The following is a 23,974-nucleotide window of genomic DNA, read 5'->3' as shown; positions in this document are numbered from 1 at the left end:
CCTCAGCTCTGAAAGATGTTGGGCATCACCTGCAACAAACAGAGAACAAAACACACCTTTTCAAAATGACATTGTGCTGAAAATCTGTAAACATCTTCTCTACATATATTGAATAAAATAGTAATAAAGTAAATCAGTCAGAATGTAAAATAAAACCCATTAGAGTGAATTGAACCCTTAGGTTTGGAAGCATAGCTTTTTCAGTATTTTTGACCTACAAATACTAACAGGTTTAACACATTGATTCAACAAATGCAGAAACACAGGAGGCTGGTGTTTGTTTAGTCCATGTGAACCAGTGCCTGAACACATATGAAACATATGCATCTCATATGTATCTGGAGTTCAGCTCTCAAATCAGACTTAATCATCCATGGCTAATTGCTTTTGTTTATGAGAAAGGATTGCTATTTATGTTATTTATGATGAGTACATAAACAATGTGTAAAACAGATTAAACAAAGCTGGATTAGGCTGAATTTAAAGTATTTTCAATCATAATACTTCTAATTGCCAAAGACTCAAATATTTCACATGTACAAGTGGCCATCAAATCAATAAATGTGCATTTTTCCATTATTAGTGAAGGGGGGGGGCAGAAACACAAGACAAGTAAGGAAATAATCTACAGTGATTAATAATGGAAACATGTAGATTGTGGTTCAAACTTCAGGTAGGGATATTTGACAGCTGTGTTTATTTATTAGGTTGTATGGTGCCAAGAACCAGCAAGCCCAAAGCTCAACTGTATTCTGGAAAGAAGCCCCAAAAATTCAACCACCTATTTTTTTTAAAGGTGACTATGAAAGAGTCACTCAGTAAAAAAAGAAAACAGGACAAAATCAGTCTCTAGCTTTATCCAAGATAAGTATTTTTCACTCACTCATCTGTGGTCTGCTGATTTTCATCCTCTTCTTTCGTTCTTCTGCTCTCTCTTCCTCTGCGCTTCTTCTCTCTTTCATCTCCTTTAAAATCTTTCTGTTTATTTCAAAATGGCAACTATTGTTTTGTGCCACTGTCTCCTCAATCTTCTCCAGCAGCTCCTTGATCTGAGTGTGGTCACTCCTGTTCTGATTGTTGAGAACATGATACCTGTTCCCACATTTGTCCAGCAGCCACTGGAGATCCTGCCCTTCACTCTCAATGTGCTGCTCTATAGATGTGTCTAACAGAGAGTCTCCACCAGTGAACAGCACTATAGTGTGACTCCAGACTCTGAGAAAACCCAGATAGCCCTGAAATACTTGTCTTTCATACTCTTTAAATCCAGCATCCACCGGCATGAGCAGTAGTACAGCATGTGGTCCTGGAGGACACAGAGACAAACTGAGCAAAATTTTCTGTTTCAGTAACTTAGAGCTGAACTCAAAAGGAACATCCATCCACCATCCTGGAGCTTCAATGACAGTGATGTGTCTGTCTGCTACTTCTCCATGTCTCCTCACACACTGAGCAGTTCTCTTCAAGTCAAACTCCTCTCTGCCCAGGTCAGAGTTTCTTGCAGAACTCTTGCCACCAAGTTTGTACCCCATTAACACAATTCTCAGCTCTGAGAGATGTTGAGTGTCACCTGAAACAAATACAGACCAAAACACTTATTCAAAACGGTATTATATTACAAATCTCTAAATATCAGCTCCATATATATATATAATAAAGCCTTTAGGCGGTACTCTTTATATTCATGTTGGTTTCATAAAAAAAATTATATAATTTTTATTTTATGGATATAAAATGTAATGTGGTGTAACCATCAAGTAAAGCATAATAACACCTTGAATACATGTAAGCCATCTTAGCGAATTTTAAAAAGGATTTTTAATACCTTTGCCAGGTAAAAAGTACACAGACATTCATAAAAATTATTTAGTTTTTGGGGAGTTTCATTTCCAAACCTGAAATAGGGATTAATTGTCTATCAATGAATTGCAAGTAATAGTTTAATTGATTAAGCTTATCAATTGTCGATTAATCAATTACATCACAAATGTGTTCAATAATCATGGTGAACAAACTGCCTATACAAATAAATTAAAGCTAGAGAACACACTAGAGCTTGTGAGAATAACGCAATAGCCTATTATATGTTTGCTACACAAACCCTGTTGAAAAAAATTAGCATATGCTTAGGTATGTTTTGAGGCATGACAGCTGGTTTGAGCTGGTTTAAGCTGGTCATGAGCTGGTTTAAGCCAGTCATGTGCTGGACTGGTCCAAAGCAACTAGCTCCTGCTCAGAACCAGCTCAGGACCAGCTTAAACCAGCCCAGGACCAACTACCTTTCAGATTAACATACATGTACCATATCTGTACATTCTTCAATAAAAACAATAGTTATCGAAGAAAATTTGATTTTAGTTTATTTTTAAATTATTTATTTTGCCTTTTAATGAAGTTTTCTTTTTATTAAAAATAAATAATTTAAGTAATCCTGTGGACCCCTTCTAATTTTGCTGAGGTGCCCAGACCCACTGGTTAAGAATCTTCATCTATTTATTGTATGCCATTCTATCACATTGAGAACACTTGTGGAAATAGCAACAGTGTTCAAAAAGTTTCTAGTTTTGTTGCTGGTGTGAGTTGTTTTATTTTTATAGTTTTTTATGTTGCAGTTATTACATCTATTTTTACATTTTAATGAATAATTTCCTTAAGATAGTGTGTATCTGCACTATGAAATATGTGAACTCACTCATCTGTGATCTGATGTCGTCTCTCTGTTTTTTCATCCTCTTCATTCGTTCTTCTGCTCTCTCTTCCTCTGTTCTTCTTCTCTCTTTCATCTCCTGTAAAATCTTTCTGTCTATTTCAAAATGGCAGCCGTTGTTTTGCACCACTGTCTCCTCAATCTTCTCCAGCAGCTCCTTGATCTGAGTGTGGTCACTCCTGTTCTGATTGTTGAGAACATGATACCTGTTCCCACATTTGTCCAGCAGCCACTGGAGATCCTGCCCTTCACTCTCAATGTGCTGCTCTATAGATGTGTCTAACAGAGAGTCTCCACAGGTGAACAGCACTATAGTGTGACTCCAGACTCTCTCACCAAGAAGATCCAGATGCCCCTGCAATGCTTTTCTCTGATCCTCTTTAAATCCAGTGTCCACACGTATGATCAGTAGTACAGCGTGTGGTCCTGGAGGACACAGAGACACACTGAGCAAAATCTCCTGTTGCAGTAACTCAGAGCTCTCCTGTACAGGTTCATCTATCCACCATCCTGGAGCTTCAATGACAGTGATGTGTCTGTCTGCTACTTCTCCATGTCTCCTCACACACTGAGCAGATCTCTTCAAGTCAAACTCCTCTCTGCCCAGGATAGTGTTTCCTGCTGAACTCTTACCAGCTCTTCTGTGACCCATTAACACAATCCTCAGCTCTGAAAGATGTTGAGTGTCACCTGCAACAAAAGAGAACAAAACACACTTATTCAAAATAATATTATAATGAGAATATATTGTCTGGTTATCGTCACTAATATCATTACTATTATTGTAACCTGATTTTATATTTTTTTCTGTCCTGAAAGTCTCTGGGTGACAGAGACCTGTTCTGTTGTAGAACAGCACACAATCAACAACACACATCCTTTAGGCACTAGGTGGCACTATAATAGGCATATTTGCTGTTTTAATTCAAAATTCTGGAAAAATAAGGGCTCTGATTTCATTTCTGTCTATAACATTTTTTTCATCATTTTAAATTGTCTTGAAATACATAAATAGTACTTTATCAAGCTTCTCATAGGCTCTTGGTAAAGATTTACTCATGGAACTTTTGGTTTGCTAAATTGAATTGAATATATGAAGGCAATTATATTTGGGTGTCACCAAACACAAAGTTAGAACTTAACGAAACTTGATATACATCAACAGGATATTCTGAGGACGCACACCAAGCAAATCCTGCCAATCGGAGGCACTACAACTGAATAATTCTGCAACTATATAATCCATTAAGATGAAAATTTGTATGCAACTTCTTCGGTTCAAATGCAACCAAATACTTCAGATATTAATAGAATAAATTAACAAGTATGATGGCCAATAAAATTTCATAATTTTTACATTTCAAAACTGAATTTCCAATTTCTATGGATATTCAAAATTGCTGACTTTGTAGTAAAACACATATTTTAAGTTATATGGCAGTTGTTTACCCTAATCATCCAGATAAGTTGTTGGTGACTGTTGCTTGGGGCTATATTTACAACTTTTTTTTGGCAATACGAGATTTACTAAACAAGATAGGCATGGGCCGGTATAAGATTCTGATGGTATGATAAACTTGGATAAAAATATCACGGTATCACGGTATTGTAATTACTGCTCTACAATGTTATATTTAAATGTCTGGGTAAAAAAGTTTTTTTTTTTTTTTTTTTTTTACTGAACACAGTATATTTTATTTTAGGAAACATTTAGAACATTTTGTAACTTGTGACATCAGGCAAAATAATTAAAATAAATAATTAAATCTTCTTAATTAAATTTAATTTCAGTCACTTGTGTGAGCCTAAGCCTGCAGTTCAACAATAATCAACAAAATAAAATGTTCAAAAACAAATCCTTCTAAATGGAAAAAATGCAATCACTGATCAAAGCAAAAATATGGCCATTAGTGACAGTTCCAAAAATAAACAAATACCCAAAGACACGTGAGAGCCAGGTTTTTTTTTTTTTTTTAATGCTGTGAATTTGAAAAGATGTTAAAGGTGCACTGTGTAATATTTAAGATGATCTCTAGACAGAGGTGCAATAACTATGTTTTCAGGGGTGCATAAAGACCTTAATGAACCATTATGTCTTTATTTACTTAGAATTATCAGCTTGGGATAAAAAAACACTGACACAATGATGAACAAGTAACAGTAATATTCACAATAACATAGTTTTGTTGAATGATCAATAAATATAAATCCTTAAATTACATTTTACAAGAAATCTCACTATTCGTTGCTGTCAAAAAAGGTGAGATTTTAATCCTGTATAGGCTTCCGTAGGTCTGTAAAGGGAGGGGTGAGAGGTGGACTGTTGCAATTCACAATCTCGCCGCTAGATGCCGCAAAATCCTACACACTGCACCTTTAACGTGACTGAAGGCTTAAAAGCAAAGACGTGATTTCACTTTAACTTAATTGTTGTACTAATGTTCAATCACAGAAACGTAACGTTAGTACATATAGTCTGCTATTCCCCACTCTGTTTTGTGAGGGTTCAACTTCACCTCCTTTGGCCATCCTGAACTTATATCACTGCTGAGTCTCACTGACTGTGGACCACATGCACAATCACAGACACGCGCCTGCAGCACTAACGGTGCGTTCACACTACAGCGTCAAATCCACGCTCAGTGCCGCTGGCAAGGCCACAACGCCACTGCTTTGGGGAGTGTCAAATTAAGGGCAGAGCACGCCTCTGAAAAACAATGTTCACACCCTATTTACGTTCCATTGTCTTCTTTTAACGGCGGTTCGCAAACTAAACTGTAGCGTATACTAACAACATGCAAAGTACATTTACTTTTGCGTGACTTTTTCAATAATATGTGATTTCAGCTCAGTAATCCACCAGTTTCGGAAACACGCGTCATAGTCTTTCCTTGCCAACTTCTCACACCGATTGGTTGTTGCCGGCGTTTTGCGCTCGAAATTTGCATAAAGTTGAGGAATGCCCAACCTTTTGACGCTGTCAGCTGCTCTCAACGCTTTCTCCGCGCCGCTTCCAATCCCAAAATGCACCACGCGACCGTTTACGCGCAACTTCCATATGAATGAACTGAAAACGCTCGCTTCGCCCCGCTCGCTACGTGCCAGTGTGAACACACCGTAACCGCTGGGGGAGGGGCTGCATTGTTTTCGCTGCAGATACGCACACACACAACCTAGTAGAGAGTCCTGCGCTTCACTTTGACGACACAGAAAATGCACATATCGTAGGAACGGTATAGCTTTTTTGTTTGCGGCTTTGAAACCGTGACTTTTTCAAACCGCGGTAAACCTTGAAACCGGTTATCATCCCATGCCTACAAGATTCTCAGTATGTCTCTGAACTATAAAGTGTGTCAACTCACCCATCTGTGATCGGAGGTTGTCTCTTTGTTTTTTCATCCTTTTAATTCGTTCTTCTGCTCTCTCTTCCTCTGTTCTTCTTCTCTCTTTCATCTCCTGTAAAATATTTCTGTCTATTTCAAAATGGCAGCCGTTGTTTTGCACCACTGTCTCCTCAATCTTCTCCAGCAGCTCCTTGATCTGAGTGTGGTCACTCCTGTTCTGATTGTTGAGAACATGATACCTGTTCCCACATTTGTCCAGCAGCCACTGGAGATCCTGCCCTTCACTCTCAATGTGCTGCTCTATAGATGTGTCTAACAGAGAGTCTCCACCAGTGAACAGCACTATAGTGTGACTCCAGACTCTCTCACCGAGAAGATCCAGATGACCCTGCAATGCTTTTCTCTCATTCTCTTTAAATATGTCATCCACACGTATGATCAGTAGTACAGCGTGTGGAGGACACAGAGACACACTGAGCAAAATCTCCTGTTTTAGTAACTCGGAGTTGAACTCTACAGGTTGATTCCTCCTCCATCCTGGAGCTTCAATGACAGTGATGTGTCTGTCTGCTACTTCTCCATTTCTCTTCACACACTGAGCAGATCTCTTCAAGTTAAACTCCTCTCTGCCCAAGATGGTGTTTCCTGCTGAACTCTTACCAGCTCCTTTATACCCAATTAACACGATCCTCAGCTCTGAGAGATGTTGGGATTTATCACCTGCAACAGAGATCAAATATTCTTAAAGTGACAGTTTGACCATTTTTAGGAAATTACTTTAATTCAAAGATGCCTGGAACCGATCAAAAAAGACTTAATTTACTTTTTTACAGTAAATTATTTTAAAATAAGAGTAATAACATTCATTTACAGAGTTTTAAGCAAGTTGGAAATTTGTATTGCTACAGCTTCAGTGTTGTTGAGATGCTGACATACTTTGTTGCCCCAAATTTAAAAAGACTAAATACAAATTCCTGTTTAGAACATTTCCAAAAGGACATTTTTACATAAGAATTTTAGTTTGTTCTTCCATTCCTGGAACTCTTGAACACCCTTTTTACTGCTGTGATCTGTTAGGATATTTTTATTAGCTTTCAGTGAAAAATAATATTTAGCCCTTAGTTTTAGAAAAAACTGTTTTTTTTTAGAGTAAAAATTGAATTCCTTTTTTTGTTTACAAATACCTTAAAGAAAACTAAATGCAACACTAAAAGTTGGGACGTTTTGTAAAATGATCAAATCTATGATTTGTTCATTCTATTTAACTTTTACTTAATTGACAACAGTACAAAGAAGCGATTTCCAAAGTTTTCACTGACCAACTTACATGTATTTTATAAATATAAACAAACATTTTTTTTTTAAGTCTACAACACACTCCAAAACAATTGGGACAGAGGCTAAATAAAAGTGAAAAGGTTATAGAATAACCAAGTAAACTGTTTTGAACAGTTTACAGGAGGCAGGTGAATTGGTAATAAGTGAGGGTATTATCTTTGGGTATAAAAGGAGCTTCTCAGTCTTTGCTAGCAAAGCTGAATCATGGCTTAAAATTAGTTTATATTAACAAAATTAAGTTGGCCAGTGAAAACACTGGAAATTGTTTCTTTGTATTGAAGCTTAGTATGAGTGGAAAACACATTTTAAAACATATTCAAATAAAAAGCTTTTTTTTCCCAAATGGTATTCTTTTATTTTTTTAAACAAAATGCAACCTTTTTTTATTAATCCATTAACAAATCTTATTTACCTTTTTTAATAGTAGTGTATATTATATGCTTTATTGTATTTATAATATATAGGCCTATTTTAAAAGAATGTAGCCTATTTTAACCCAAATATAACAGCCCCCATACATAATTTTATTTTAAATATATGTCATGGAATGCCACATGACATTTATGACATATCTGGTTTGACGGGGCTTGAAATATCATTATCATTAGTGTCCCAAGGAGCAAAAAAGCAACCAGAGTATAAATTAGGCTAGCCTATATTTGTGAGCTTTGGATACACTCTTTAGAAATTTGGCATTTAAATCATTTGGCAAACAAAAAGCTTTCATATTAATTTTTTCTAAACAAGAAAAAGCATCTCATACTTTGTCGTGTCTAAATGCTTGCTATTGTTTTGACGGGAAGTTTGGCAGCTGCACTACACTGCAAGGGAACACTGAAGTAAAAAATCATTGCAAAAGAAAAGATACACTGTCTAGTCTAGAAGCGAGAGTATTGTTGTAATCTAACAACCAGCTAACACTAACACTACTACACTGGCCACGTGCGGTGGGACAAGTTGAGTTGGTGCATTCAAGTCATGCAGATATATCCTATTTTATGAGTTGAACACACATAAAAGCCACCATAAAGTTGTTATTAAGAGTGTTTATTAAGAAATTTGCTTTAATGCAGCGTTCCAGGCAGGTTTCTGAGCCCATAGGTCACGAATTTAAACCAGGACTCACTACATTCCAGGCAAGTCACAACAAACTGCCTGAGCACAGCTAGATGTAAACAAACCAGCATGGCGGACCATACAGGGCTTATGCCGATTTCTATTGCCAAACGTGCTTACTCCTTGCTTATTTGAGGAAAACGGAAAGGAAAAACTGCCGCAAGAGAAACTGCTATACCTTTTATTTGACAATTTTACGTTATTTGCATAAACACCGCATCTGTAGGGGCTGCCATTGTTGTTTTGCGGGCTATGTGACATCAAAGCGCTGAACTTGGAGTACATCAATCTAGTATGAGTTCACGGTTGGGAAGTCACAGGTTTGATTGCCATTCCAGTGCACTTTTACGGGTAGAAGGTCAGAAAAACACCAGTAAGGGGTTTACCCCTGAGTTTTCGAGTTGGGGGCATGTCAGTAAAAAAACGTGTCGGATGCAGTGGACGCAGCCAAAGACAATAGATATACAGCCTCTGTATCAGTGATGCTGTGAGTGGGAAGCCTAGGGGGCTTAAGCCCCTGATGTTTTGCCAAAAGCCCCTGATCTTTTTGAAGATGGACCGTTCACTTTACACCCGTTACCCGTGTTTTTCCAACATTCTACCCGTGAAAGTGCACTGGTGTGGCAGTCAAACCCGTGACTTCGCACTAGATCGATGTACTCCCAGTTCTGAGTTCTGGCGTCACATAGCCCGCGAAACAGGGGGGGATAGACTTTGGGACAATAAAACGTTACAATCAAATTAATAAAAATATAATAATAATAATAAATGCGCTCAGGCAGTTTGGCTTGACTTGCCTGGAACGCTAGTTGTGAGTCGTGGTTTAAAGTTGTAATTTACAGGCTCAAAAACCTTACATTTTCTATCCACTAAACACAAATTTGAAGCCCTCATTTGATGTTTTTCAATATTTAAATAAATAGCCAGATTACGAACAGATACAATCACCCATGCAATCTTGTTCCTAAATGACAGGATTCAACCATGTCTATTAAAGCCTTGAATCACAATGTGACATTTAAATCTGCGTTTGCGCTGCCCAGAGAGAACAGTTTAATGCATAAGAAACATCTTTACACAGGCTTTCGTATCGCTGTTTCTGTGTTACAAACATCACAGAAATACTGGAATAAAAGTTTATAGTTCGGATATAAACACTGTTGTCTACAGTAGCGAACAAATGAGCAATATCACACTTGTAGACTTGAGATATGGCTGTATATCGGCACGGTTGTGATTCGCCATAGGCAGGAGGCCGCAGGTAATCACAGAGTGCCGATATACAGCCATATCTCAATACGAGTGTGATATTGCGTTTATACAACAGATAGACGGCACGAGTGTGTAAATACATCAACAAAATAACAACGGAGTGTCTTTAAAAAAAACTATTTTGTGCGAACTACTTCCTTCCGCCATGGGTTCAAATCAAAGTTTGACGATTAATCAGCTGAGCAAAAGCCATCGTTACTAAATCCAAAACGTCACTTTAGAACTAGTAACGAACAAGCGTTGAGTTGCTTCATTGAAAGCCTATTGTATTACTGTATTAAAACCTCACTGTATCATGTTTGAGAGAGATGGACTGGGTGAGGGATTAACGTACCTACATCTGATAGAGCATTCATTATTCATATTGACGATGATATGACATTAGTTTGACTGTTTACTGAAGAAAGCGTTAATATCGTTACTGTTAAGGGTGATTTTGCTGTTCGGTGCATTTATTCACTGTGGTAAGCTGTTGTTGTTGAAGCTAAAAATAACTTCCGCTTAATTACATTTCAGTTTAAAAGTCCCAAAGTCACTTTTTACTGCTCACTCATAAAAACGGTCTCTTGTCGCCATCAAAGGGCAGAACAATGTAACGTTAACTAAAATCAAAATCACGAATACACGCACGTTTCTCAATATTAAACACTTTTATTAAATACATTATTTAAAATATAGTTTATATAATTTTTTTATTGAGTAATAATATTTAGCAAACAACAACAAAACAGCCATCAAAAATTGCTAGGCAATTTATTCAAGAGTAAAGGCAGTGTTTTGCTGTTCTGTTATACAGCATTGAATTTACATGCGATTTAGCCAAAATGATCTTCTTCTGTGGAACAAATAATAGATTAATGAGACCAAAGACTACCGTTAGATTCTCATACCGAATTTTATCTCATGTGTAACCACTACAGAGACATCAGAGCCAGCGGTAAATCCCATTAGATCTGGCCGTAGTGAGATTACTCTCGAGCGGATTGTTGAGTGCAGAACGCCTGCTGAGCATATGGATCTCACACGTCAGAAAATGAAGAAGCAAATTTTCAAATAGACGTTATCTTTATAAACAAACTGCATAACTGAACTATGAACAAGTACATTCTTGCCTGAAAACCTCTTAAAACTATATTCCGTGACACAAAAAGAGTAATGTTTATAAAATTATGGGGGATTTGGGCGTCCGCCATGTACTGAAAAAACAGACCTAACAAGAATAAGCCGAGTGATACAAAATTGTGAAAAGTTCGTTCCTGTTCCTTTTTAAAAAGTGACGACACTTCATATAAAGATATCAATTACAACATAACGCCAGCAGGTGGCGACAAGATTCGTTCAATAAACGTTGATTCATTCAGGAATGAAAGAAGTGATGTCTTTATGAGCAAGTCCTTGAATCATTAACTTATTTTTTTAACAATTCGTTGAATATAGAATATATTTGATAAATAGTGCAGCAATTTTAGTAGAAATCTAAATTACATGTTATTTTGTTATTTTAGTCCCCCCCCCCCCCCCTCAGAATCATGGTAGGAGAATAGTGATATATCTATTTTAAAAATAAAATTGTTAATCTCCATTTATCCAGAATCGCGCAGCTCTTGTTGGTCATTTATCATTTATCATTTATGTAATGTGAACAAAAAAAATGACTTCAATTTTAAATAAAACATCAAAGATCTGGTGAGGTTCAGCATCCAGAACATATATATAATTATTTTGTGCTAAGTATTCTACAAATATATTTACATATTTATGTGCTTAATAAAAATACCCTGCAATTGTACTTTTGGTTTACTAAAATGGTATACCTAAATTGTGCTAAATCTAATTTTGTGCTTAATGCACATTAATTTAATTTAATTGAAATAATTGTGGAAGTAGAGCTGAAGTCCAACTAAAGATATAACTACTGTATATTTGATTGTGTTAAAGTCGAATTATTGCAAGTATACTTCAGGTACACTTTAAATATCTTGCATTTAAAGACATATAAAACTTATTATACAGAGATCATACAGTCTTATAATAGTTATATTAAAACACATATTAGGCATAATATTAAAGGCATATTAGGTAGCTATATCTCTCCCAATTCTAGCAACGCCCCTGGTCTTTATTGACGGTGAATTTGTTAAAAAGAATAAAATGATTTTGTATGTACAATAAAACTATACAATAAAATAATGTACAATAAACCTATATACATTACAAAAAAACAAAGAGTGTTTTTTTTAATGAACAGCAGCATACATTGCTTACAACTACAGGCTATTATTTATTAAAACATTAGCCGAGTGCAAACAAGTGCATCCGTCACGAATTGAGCTCTTACCTATTAAAGTTAATCATGGATTACTTCAATTAATCAGCACATAAAACAACGTAGATTTACAGAACACACATATCTAATAAATCCCTCTTGTGTGCGCGTGTACACACCTGAGAAAGGTAAACGCATTTGCTTATTATTGCTTATACTGTTCATCGGTACCAGTAAACAACCAACAATTTTACATTTACATTTTTTTTTAGCAGAAATAATTATTGACTATTCATATTTATGGAATACTTTTGAAAAACAAGCATAGGTGGTATTTTAATAATAAGATCAAAAAAGCTTAACAATCTGAAAGTGAAAGTAGTACGAGTGTTACACAGAAACAGTAAACAATGTAAAAACACGTTTAGTTTCATAACGATTTATGAGTTTGAGTGAAAAGCTTACCTAAGTGCATTTTGCTTCGTCTCAGTGGGAGCTTAGCAAATATAGTTCCAGCATTAGTGTTTACAAGCAAATGTTGCAGTGTAGCCTACTTTCAAAGTGATTTGGACGGGACTTCCGGCTGCTTCAAAACTGTGACGATGGGGCGTGACAAAAGGTGTAATGCTTCAGGTAATATTTCAATGCTGCCTTTCATTGTTTTATACATTAAAAGTTCTTTCATAACACTTCAGGATTGAAAAATGCTAAAACTTACATGAAATTGTCACATTTACAGAAATAATATCAGTTTAACTATTATTTATGAGTAACTCATGTTATTTATGATTTGTCACCCACTGTTGTTCAGGATGTTTACTCCTCTGCATTGGTCACCAGCTGCTCTGCGTTCTGTACGATGGAGGGTAAAAGCGCATACCAGCTCCGCACCACGTCCTGCACACACAGAGTTCAGTGAAAACACAACACACTGTTCATGAAGTCTGACTGTCACCTTCAGCCGCTCGTACCTACAGCAGGTTCCCTGCTAAACACTTGAGTAAGACTTCCACTCTCAGTGGCAACATTTGCCTGAAGCAGTACAGTGGAGGGATGTAGGCATGTTTTGAGATACTGACCTAGACAGCATTTTAGGCATCATCGCACTTACACAATGAAAAACTATTATACCCCATTTTTGAATATTGCATACATTCTTTGTACTTTATTAGAGGGAGTCAATGAATTAGGAACATGCTGTCAGACTCTTGGAATGAGTCACTTAGGCAGATCTTTTTAGTAGCACTTATTATGTGGAACAAATTTATTTCTTGTAGATCTTTTAGTTCAATCATTTAAATTTCCTTAATGTTTCATACATTAAAACAAACTTAAATCTTTCTTGAAAAATCTATAAAATATCACTGAGGTTTGGAGCAGGCAATGTATTAGAAGTTTTAGAAAGAATATATACAAATAAAAACAAAGTTTTGACAAAATAATCAGGAAAGTATTAGACTGCATTATTCCAGTTTTGGTTATTACAGTAACGTATTTATGTATACATCTCCAAGACATTAAACAACTGCATATATATTATCTTTTCAGTAATACCTGGTGTTATAGTTACATATTATGATGTTAAAATGACAAATTTAATAAAGTCAACATTATAAAAACAAAACTTCAGTTTTAGTCTTTTTCATGCTTGCTTCTTCTTTAATGTTCTTGGGAAAAGCTTTGAGATCTTGGGCACACCAAGTGCTCTTCTGGTTTCTGATTGTTCAACAGACTCAGAGATGGACCGCAAAGATCCGAATCCTGAGCTGTGAGATGAGACTTTTGAGCGAGATGAGCTAAAAACTGAAACGCTGTCTGCTCCTGATCGTGATCTGAATGAACCATAAGCAGAACTTCCCACAGACAATGTGTCCAACCGCTCATCTCCACTCACTGGGGAAAATAAAATGAAATCAGTAAAATGTTTGAAACTCTTATTAAACAAAATTCTTACATTTGACACTTTTAATCTGATCCTAAATATAATGTAAGCTACTGGTAATCATTACCAGGTGTCTATTGAAATATTACACAAATACTTTTTCAATCAGATAGAATTTATATGTTTTGTCCTGGCTTTAGAAATATCTTTATTACATGCCTGATCGCTATTTATTGCAAATATTTAAAGTTAACCAAATAGATTTATAGAGTCTGGAACTTTCAAAAAAGTTTGAAGAACAAATAATCTGTACAAACAAGTGGTTTAACACCAGAAAATCTAAATCTAAACTATACTATGTTTTCTATTTTTAATTTTATTTCATATCTGGCTTGCATTTATTGTCATAGATCAAAGTATCAACATTGCTGTTTGTATAAAAATTTTGAAAATAGGAGATGTAGAAAGGGTCCAAATTTTATGATGGAGAAAAACATGTGGTAACAAATGTATAACAATGTAGACTACATATTACATTTTCACAACAAAACAGAAGAGATTCATGGAAAACATAAACACTTAATGATTTTAGTTAATGCACTGAAAGTGCCAAATAAACAAAGTCACTCACTGATTAATGGTAGCATTTCCATGCTGTTATGTCTTTTTATGGCCCCTGACCTGTAATTTGTGTGAGATGAATCTCTGGACTGTGATGATTCAAAAATTGAGTCTGCTGATCTTGATCTGAATGAATCATAAGCAGAACTTCCCAACATCATCTCCACTCACTATAATTATGAAAGCAGAGAGCAGATTAGTACTAGAACATTCACATGAATGCATTTGACAGATAATGCATTTTTACCAAAGTGACTAACATAGCATTGAAGGAATACATTAATCACTTCATGTGGTTGTGATTCTTTCAGATAGACAACCCTATGTCAGTGAAGTATGTGTAAAGAAACACCAATATTTATAGCATGGAGACAGAGGCACTCAGTTTAAAACTGTTGTTTGCTCATTTTGCTCCTCAAGAAGTGGATGATGTGTAACAGGTGCCCTTTTTCTGTATTTATTTACACAAGATTCAGGCACAAGTCACACTGGTGGTGTTCCTAATATAGCGTTAACAAAAACCTGACACAACGTCAGAGCTCCCTTTGAAAGGGAACCACATTGCTTGTGTGTTAATGCTTAACTGGTATGTTGTAAAAATTGTTGTACATCATTGCTTGGTTCCTTTTAAATATACATTCAATTGCAATGTGATGCAATGTAATGTATTTTTATACTTCATTTTTTTATATTCATAAAAATTGCCTCATAACAAACTTGTATAGGCCACAACAACACAAAACGTAAACACAAGCTGCACATTTACTGTATACATCATAGCATTGGTGGCCAAGTACCAGAAAATACTGGAAATAAACCCTAGAATTAAAAGCAAGTAAAATTATTCAGTATATATGGCTATATAGCTGATGTTCAGTGTTATCTTATCATTAAAAAGAAGCAATTTTTACAAAAAAGTGACAGAGCTTTAATTAAAAGACTAAAACCAATGTGTTAACCAGTTATTGTGAGGTCAAAGCTCAATGATAAAATAGTGTCACATACACAGAGACTACAATATCTCACTAGGAAATAATTAACTTACCGTACTTGATAAAATATCCTCACATACACTTAGGACCTAAAGTACAACTAAAAATTCTCATTAAGAAATAAGCAATTTATACAATACTATTATAGTACATATACAAAAACACTTTTGATGCAGGTGTGTAAAAAAGCTCTGCTGTCGACATACTAATTATTAGGTAACTCTAAATCCCAAAACACACTTTTGATCATTTTACTATAATAATCAAAAGACTTACTAAAGAAAATTCCTTACAGAAACAATTCTTAAGAATAAAAGCTGTTTAAGCTTAATTAATCTTCAGGTAATTATAAAGCCAATAATAAGTAACAGACGCAAAAGTCAGAACAACACGTAAATAACATTCACATATACACTGCCACTCAAACGTCTGGGATTAAGTAAGATTTTAAATTTTTTTTTTTTTTTTTTTAAAGTTCCATTTATTTGATACAAAAATACAGAAAAAAGTAAAATTATGAAACATTATTGCAATTCAAAATAACAGTTTTTATTTTAATATAGATTAAAATATAATTTATTTCTGTAAAGTAAAGCTGAATTTTCATTAGCCATTACTCCAGTCTTCAGTGTCACATGATCCTTCTGAAATCATTCTAATATACTGATTTATTACTTTTATTATCAATGTTGGAAACAGTTGTGCTGCTAAATATATTTTTGGATCCTGTGATACGTTTTTCAGGATTCTTTGATGAATAAAAAGTTAAAAAGAACAGCATTTATTCATAATATACACACACATATATATATATAGCCTATTCTATTTTCTAACAATATAAGTCTTTACTACCACTTTTTAAAATAAATTTAACACATCCTTGCTGAATAAAAGTATTAATTTATTTCCAACAAAGAAAGAAAGAAAAAACATATTGACCCCAAACTTTGGAAGTATAGTGTATATTGTTACAAAATATTTCTATTTTAAATAAATGCTGTTCTTTTTAACATTTTATTCATCAAGGAATCTGACACTGAAGACTGAAGTACTGATGCTGAAAATTCTGCTTTTTATCACAGGAATAAATTCTAAAATATTTCACAATATTATAGATTTTCTGTATTTTTAATAAAATAAACACAGTCTTGATAAACAGAAAAGTCTCCTTTAAAAAGCATTAAAGATCTTACTGAATATTTTCTGTGGAAATCTGAGACAATACAAAGAGTTTTGAAATCATTGTTTTTTATTTATTAGAAAAAAAAATCACCAATTATTAATATTTGTACTATATTCCAAGAGTTTTAAAACAAATAAATTAACCAAGGTGTTTGTAATGAGATTTATTAGATTTAACACAGCCTTATAGCAACTAGTCCTGTTGAGTTTAAATTGCACATATATTAAATTATTCAGGAGTGGCCTCAAAGCTTCTGCAGATACATAATAAAGCATTAAATGATATATTTTGAAAAGCCATTTATAAGGTTTACAAAATAGTTAGTAAAACTGACATATGTACCAGTAACACTGGAACACTAAGTAAAGAGATTAATGAGATAATGATTCATTCATTCATACATAATGGAATAATTATTTGTCACTCCATGGAAACAGTAGCCATGGATGTGTGTCTAATTACTAGTGAAATTTAAAAAGATAATAGACACTATTGGATTAATAAAAAAAAAGCAGTAACATAAAAATAGAGTTTTGTATTTAAAAAACATTATAATATGACAAAATTTAATTGTATATTTAGCATCCATTTCATTTTATTCTTTATTTAATTAAATTAAATCTTATATTGAATTTATTTCTGGTCACCACAAGTATGTTTAATTTCATAATTTCATCTCAGATTTGAAACAATTTCGGAATAATCGTAATTACATCTGAAGTCCAAAAGATGATGATGCCTTTCAGTCACCCACTTGTCACATGCACAAATAGTTTCTAACAGCACAAAAGTTCTGCTAAGAAATTTTTAAAGTTCTAATTATGTTGCACTGACACCATTTTGATTCACATATGTGATATAATATAAAGCAATATTTGCTGATAAAGTAAAACTGTTGTGTTTGCAACAATTTAAACTTAATGTTCCTGCACTGAAAAAAGGCATGTCAGATCATTTCACAGGGTCTTCTTAATTGCTGTCTTCTTCTGCTTCTGATATGTTTGAACTGTAAGCAGAGCTTCTCACAGACATTGTATCAGACCGCTCATCTCCACTCACTGCAAAAAATAAATAAATACATACATACATAAAAAATTAATAAAACAGCAGAAAGTTGTTTACTTTCTGACATGCAGTAATTTGATATATATCATATTAAAATGCCACAATGATATTTTCTGTGGGAAAGAAAAATTAAAAAAAAATATATAAGTTTCAGTAATACTGTAATAAAAAAAGTTAGTTTTAAGTACTGGACACAAATCAATATTCGCATAAAAGCTGCAGGGAAATCAGTAATCAGGACAATGTAAAAATTCATATTACTGCACACTTACGCTGACCCTGAATATATTGAATGAATGTCATTCAAAAATGGTCATTCCATATCAAATCAACCAAATTTCACAAATTTCCCTTGCTCAAATTTGTAATTTTTGTAATATTTTTCCTGAAGAAAGACATACTTAAATAGTGATTTAAATGTCATGGATGTATATTTACGGAGTAATCCGCTATTAAAATTGGGACAAACATGAGATTTCAAGCCAAATTAGAAAGTGTAAAAATGACTTCAGAAAGATGACGGCATTATGTTATTATTACACAGAGATTGGTAGATCTATTAGTAAAGTCTATTGACTTTAGCCACCTTTGTTACTTGACAGTTCAAAAAAGGGAAAACATACTTCTTGTGTGATTTAAATTGAGGTTTGCATGTCTGTAGCTCAAGAAGTATTACATATGTCTTAATTAGGGGCCAAGCACCGAAGGTGCGATGGCACCTATTGTATCCGTTAGAATTCTTATTATTCTTTTTCTTCTTCCGCCGCAAGTCTATGGCAGCCCATAGAACCGCTTGCGGGAAAGTTGTATAATTTGGCACACTGATAGAGGGCAGACTCAACATTAACTATGACAAGTTTGGAGTCTCTAACTCAAACTCTCTAGCGCCACCACTTGTCCAAACTTTCACTTTCTTTTTGCTAATAACTTTTGATTATTAATAACCGTAAGCCATAAAATCAAAATTCCAATTTTCCCTGAATCCTTGGGTCATGCCGAGTCGAATGAACACCAAATTTCAAAAATCCTTAGGTTTAGTTTTTTTTCTATAATTTTTTGTTTATAAAACCTACTTTTTCGAACTCGTCCTAGACGGTTTGTCTGATTTTCACCAAAATTGGCTCAGATCATCTTCAGACCATGCAGGCAAAAAGTTATGGAATTCAAGTTGATTGGACAAACCGTTCTCGAATAACGCGCTAATTAATTCTACGAAAAGCGTTCAAAAATGGAATTGAGGCCATATCTCCGCAACGCTTTGGAGTATTGAGACCAAACTTGGTGTGTGTTATAACCATAGACTGTAAAAAAAGATGGACAACGCGTTTCCGCTTCTTTCCACTATAGAAAAGTGAAGCCAAAACAGCTCAATATGGCCGCTACCATCTTGGAGGAAGTTACGTCATTTGGAGCCAGAGCATGCGCAGTAGAGGTTCGTTTGGAGCCAGAGCATGCGCAGTAGTGTCGTGAGGCGGAGCCGCGGTGTCAGAGTCCCGCCCAAACTCCCGCAGACCCAATCGCACGATCACAATCATGACACCACACCCCGTTTTTATAGCATCAAATAACTACTTAAAAGCAAACTTATTAGAAAAACGAACACCTGAGCATGAATCAGCATTATAAGAACTACCTCACACGATGGAAATCACCTTTGGAAAAAAATTATTTGCAGTGTAATTCGATTATTTAGTTTGGCTCACGTCCCATTAGATTACATGGAGAGGGCGGGGTTTATGACCTATACTGCAGCCAGCCACCGGGGGGCGATCGAAAACTTTTGGCTGCACTTTTCAGGACACCTACGGCACGCTTGGTTATAACAAGCATGACCTGAGGCTACCTGCAGTGTTTCGTCACAGTGCCCCCTAGTGGTCAGGAGATATGAAAAATGGCTATTTTTGCTTATAACTTCTCAGTGCTTTGCCAAAAAATCTCGAAACTCATCCCGTTAGATTCGGAGGAGCATGCCGAGTCGAACCATATCCAATTTTCCCAAGTCAGCCATTTTGGGTGTCGGCCATTTTGAATTTTGCTTTAAAATGCTGTATCTTGAGAACGGATTAACGTATCGTTTTGACAATAATTACAAAAATGTTCGGCACCATGCCCTGAATGTACATAAAAATTTTGGGGTTATAACGAAATTTCGAAAAATGCTAATAACTTCTGAAAAAAAATGCCTTATTGTAATAAAAGTGATCTCAAAATATTCCTTGGGTCAGGCCGAGAACATTGATATCAATTATGCCAAAATTGGCCTAACTTCCTGTTCGCCATTTTGATGAATGTAGAAAACCTACTTTTTCGAACTCCTCCTAGACCGTTAGTCGGATTTTCACCAAATTTGAATCGGATCATCTTCAGACCATGCTGACAAAAAGTTATGGATTTCGTGTCGATTTTCGAAACCGTTTTCATTTAACGCATCAACGAATTTGCAGGTAAGATGCCAAAGCGCATCGGAAGCTGTATCTCTGCAAAGCTTTGAGATATTTGCACCAAATTTGGTATGTGGCATTATCACCTCACACTGATAACACCACATCAATTTGGTAGCAGCGCCACAATGAAGCATTCTTTAACCATTAGTTTTAAAATGAACAAAAATGCTAATAACTGTAGATAGCATTAGACTATTGTAATGAAACTCGTCTCAAAATATTCCTTGGGTCATGCCGACAACATAGATACCAATTATGCCACAGTTGGCCAAACTTCCTGTCCGCCATTTTGATTTATGTTGAAAACCTACTTTTTCGAACTAGTCCTAGACCGTTCGTCCGATTTTCACCAAAATCGAGTCAGATCATCTTCAGACTGTGTTGACAAAAAGTTATGGATTTCATGTTGATAGATGAAACCGTTTTCGTACAGCGCCTCTATAAATTTTAGGCTTGATGTGAAAATGACTCTAAGGCTATATCTTTGGAAAACTTTGACATAATGACACCAAACTTTGTGTGCACGTTTGTCACCTCACACTAAACACACCACAGCGATTTGATAACAGCGCCACCTGTTGGTCAAACGTAATAAGCATTAAATCATAACAGTAGGCGTTCTACATATTTTTTTCTGTAATTTTCACTAAAATCCTCTTAAAGTTGCTTTCTTTTCCTTATTGTTGCAGTTGGTCTGCTGTTCCTGCCATCCTTAGCTCCTCATTTTCCGCTTTGAGTGCTTGGCCCCGTAATTGCTGCTTGCAGCTATATTATTCTTTTAGTTTTTGGTTCTCTACAAACATTTTTTTTTTTGTATCCTGTGTAAAAATAAAATAATAATGCTGCCATATTTCTAAAGTCATTTTACCCTCTCTAATTTAGCTCCAAATCTCAGGTGAAAATTGTCATTTTGTCCCCCTTTACAAAATAGTGGATTTCTCAGTAGATATACATCTTTAATCTTTAATGTTTTGTCTTACACTTTTTTTCTTGATATATTGGATTTTACTAATTTTGTTTGTATATATTTTGTAAAAATATTAAGAAAATCACAAATTTGAGCTAGGGACCTCCGGTTGGGTTGCCACAGGATGATGCAAAAGTATTTTTCCCCTTTGGTTAAAACTGCGTTCCAGGCTCAAATACTGCATATTATTAAAAAAATCAAATGTAGCAGAATTACCCACAATCCAACTAAAAGAGATATTAATCATTTAAAATATGTTTTGATACCTTTACAAGACACAAGATAAAATAACAAAAAATAACAAAAAAAAAAAAAAGATACTCACTAAATGGTGATGGTACTCCCATGCTCTTACATCTCTCGAGATCTGAACCATCCACAAAGCTAAATGATGAATCTGATCTGCTGTCTGCTCCTGATTGTGATCCAAATGAACTGTAAGCAGAACTTCCCACAGACCATGTGTCTGATTTATCAACTCTTCTCACTGAAATAATAAAGTGTATGAGAACAGTGAAACAGATTAATTTCATGCTTAAGGAATCCTGGGTTTAGACCACTATCATGAAAGACAAGGATGGTCTTTTCATTACGATATGGTCCTCTCAATAACAAGATCACACAATTACAGCATTTCAGTATCACCAGTCTAGTGTATAACAGAGAGGAGATGACATTAAACAATAATGTTTGGTTACTTAAGACAATGAGTTTTATATGTTCACAAAATGATAAATTTGTCAAATAACATGCATTATGTTGTTGTATTTTGAATACTGTACTGTTTTTATGGCTTAGGTAAAGATATTTCTATTTTCAAAATCACAACCTACAAAGAACGGGATTAAGAATTAAAAGCACTTGCAATCTTTCAGTAACTGATTTTGAGGGGCCATGAACTGTTTTTAACCCATCTTTTGTGGAGTAGCTGTTAAGGACAATAATTTTATTGTTGTTGTTGCTGTGACTTAAATTTTCATGATTTACTTAAGATATTCAGTGAGCATATCTGCACATATCTGTTGACTTACTCATCTGAGATCTGATGTCGTCTCTCCGTTTTTGCATCCTCTTCATTCGTTCTTTTGCTCTCTCTTCCTCTGCCCTTTTTCTCTCTTTCATCTCCTGTAAAATCTTTCCTTCCATTTCAAAATGGCATCCATTGTTTTCTGCCACTGTCTCCTCAATCTTCTCCAGCAGCTCCTTGATCTGAGTGTGGTCACTCCTGTTCTTATTGTTGAGAACATGATACCTGTTCCCACATTTGTCCACCAACCACTGGAGATCCTGCCCTTCACTCTCAATGTACTGCTCTATAGATGTGTCTAACAGAGAGTCTCCACAGGTGAACAGCACTATAGTGTGACTCCAGACTCTCTCACCGAGAAGATCCAGATACTCCTGAAATGCCTTTCTCTGAGTCTCTTTAAATCCAGTGTCCACAGGTATGATCAGTAGTACAGCGTGTGGTCCTGGAGGACACAGAGACATACTGAGCACAATCTCCTGTTTCAGTAACTCAGGACTGTCCTCTACAGTGTAATCCCTCCACCATCCTGGAGCTTCAATGACAGTGATGTGTCTGTCTGCTACTTCTCCATGTCTCCTCACACACTGAGCAGATCTCTTCAAACCATCCTCTTTGCCCAGGATGCTGTTTCCTGCTGAACTTTTACCAGCCTCTTTATACCCCATCAAGACAATCCTCAGCTCTGAGAGATGAGTGTCACCTGTGCAAAGTCAAACTACGATTAACAAATAATGACACAAGTGTCTCATGAATTTGGCCCTAAATTCAGTGTTAGTAAAAAATTATCAGTGGATGATCATTATGAATTTATTAGAGATTATTTCATGGATTTTGGGGAATGAATTCTATTGATCTGCACATAAAACATAATAAATTACAGAACACAGATTATGCAATACTAAATTGCTCCGAAATAATGTTTTCAAAAATCAGATATCTTTTAAATTAATTAGATTATTTAAAATGTACAACTGATGATCTAAATCAATCAATAAATATGTGCACACAGCTGGAAAATTATTGCATTGACTATTAGTACCAGAACATCATGATTGTATTATAGTTATTTACATTTATTTAGCAGGTGCAAATAAAGCTAAGTTCATTTTGTAACTGCTCATAATTATTATTTTTTAATTATGAAAAATCAAAGCATAAAGTGGAATAAAAACAGATCAAAATGTCTCATTTGTTTATACCAATGTGAAAGTGAAAGCAGTAAGAGTATCTCACACAAATTGTAAACATGCTGACAATGTTTGAAACTTTATAAGAAAAAGGGCCTACTATTATAAGTGAATAACTTACCAAAGTCCATTTTACTTGACATATTAGTGTTACAGTTGGAGCTCCAAAGTAAATAGTTCCACCAGCAATTTAGCTGCTTATATTTGCAACGTACTTTCAAAATGTGTTGGACAGGACTCACTTCCTGGTACTTCAGAACAGTGACAAACAAGGGGTGTGTCAATGGGGGTAGGGCCTTTAAGGTTATCTTTATTTGATTTTTAAAGTGACATTAGCTTAATTTTAAAGATCAAATGCAAATTGTTCAGATTGTTACTACATAAGATAACTCTAAAACCTCAAACTACTCATAATGCTATCATAAAATTACATCATAAAAAGAACAACTCACAATCGGAAGTGGCAGGCCTGGTTCTCAACTGTTGTGTTGTCTTTTGTCTGTTGTCTGTTGGGTGTTTAGAGCTCTTCTGAAGGATTGAGGCAGATACAGAAGGACTCA

At 35.1% G+C, this 23,974-nt stretch overlaps 1 protein-coding gene across 1 annotated transcript; it reads right to left on the bottom strand.

The window, feature by feature from the left end:
• Positions 1–2: 2 nt before the first annotated feature.
• Positions 3–23,545, bottom strand: LOC141301316 (GTPase IMAP family member 8-like). Its single transcript, XM_073831564.1, has 7 exons — positions 23,536–23,545; positions 22,229–22,927; positions 6,070–6,771; positions 2,693–3,397; positions 884–1,570; positions 229–302; positions 3–29 (listed from the first exon to the last, which is right to left on the bottom strand). Exons 1-7 carry the CDS (start codon positions 23,543–23,545, stop codon positions 3–5), a joined length of 2,904 nt encoding a protein of 967 aa, XP_073687665.1.
• Positions 23,546–23,974: the final 429 nt, after the last annotated feature.

The sequence above is a fragment of the Garra rufa genome, chromosome 25 (assembly GCF_049309525.1).
Source record: "Garra rufa chromosome 25, GarRuf1.0, whole genome shotgun sequence".
In the NCBI taxonomy this organism is placed as follows: Eukaryota; Metazoa; Chordata; class Actinopteri; order Cypriniformes; family Cyprinidae; genus Garra; species Garra rufa.
This window is presented reverse-complemented; position numbering and strand designations above follow the sequence as displayed.

Coding starts and splice junctions, on each gene's coding strand:
- LOC141301316 (XM_073831564.1), bottom strand. Junction 303..883: donor AATCAGCAGACCACAGATGA/GTGAGTGAAAAA, acceptor ATATGTGTTCAG/GCACTGGTTCACATGGACTA. Junction 30..228: donor TGAATCAATGTGTTAAACCT/GTTAGTATTTGT, acceptor TGTTTGTTGCAG/GTGATGCCCAACATCTTTCA.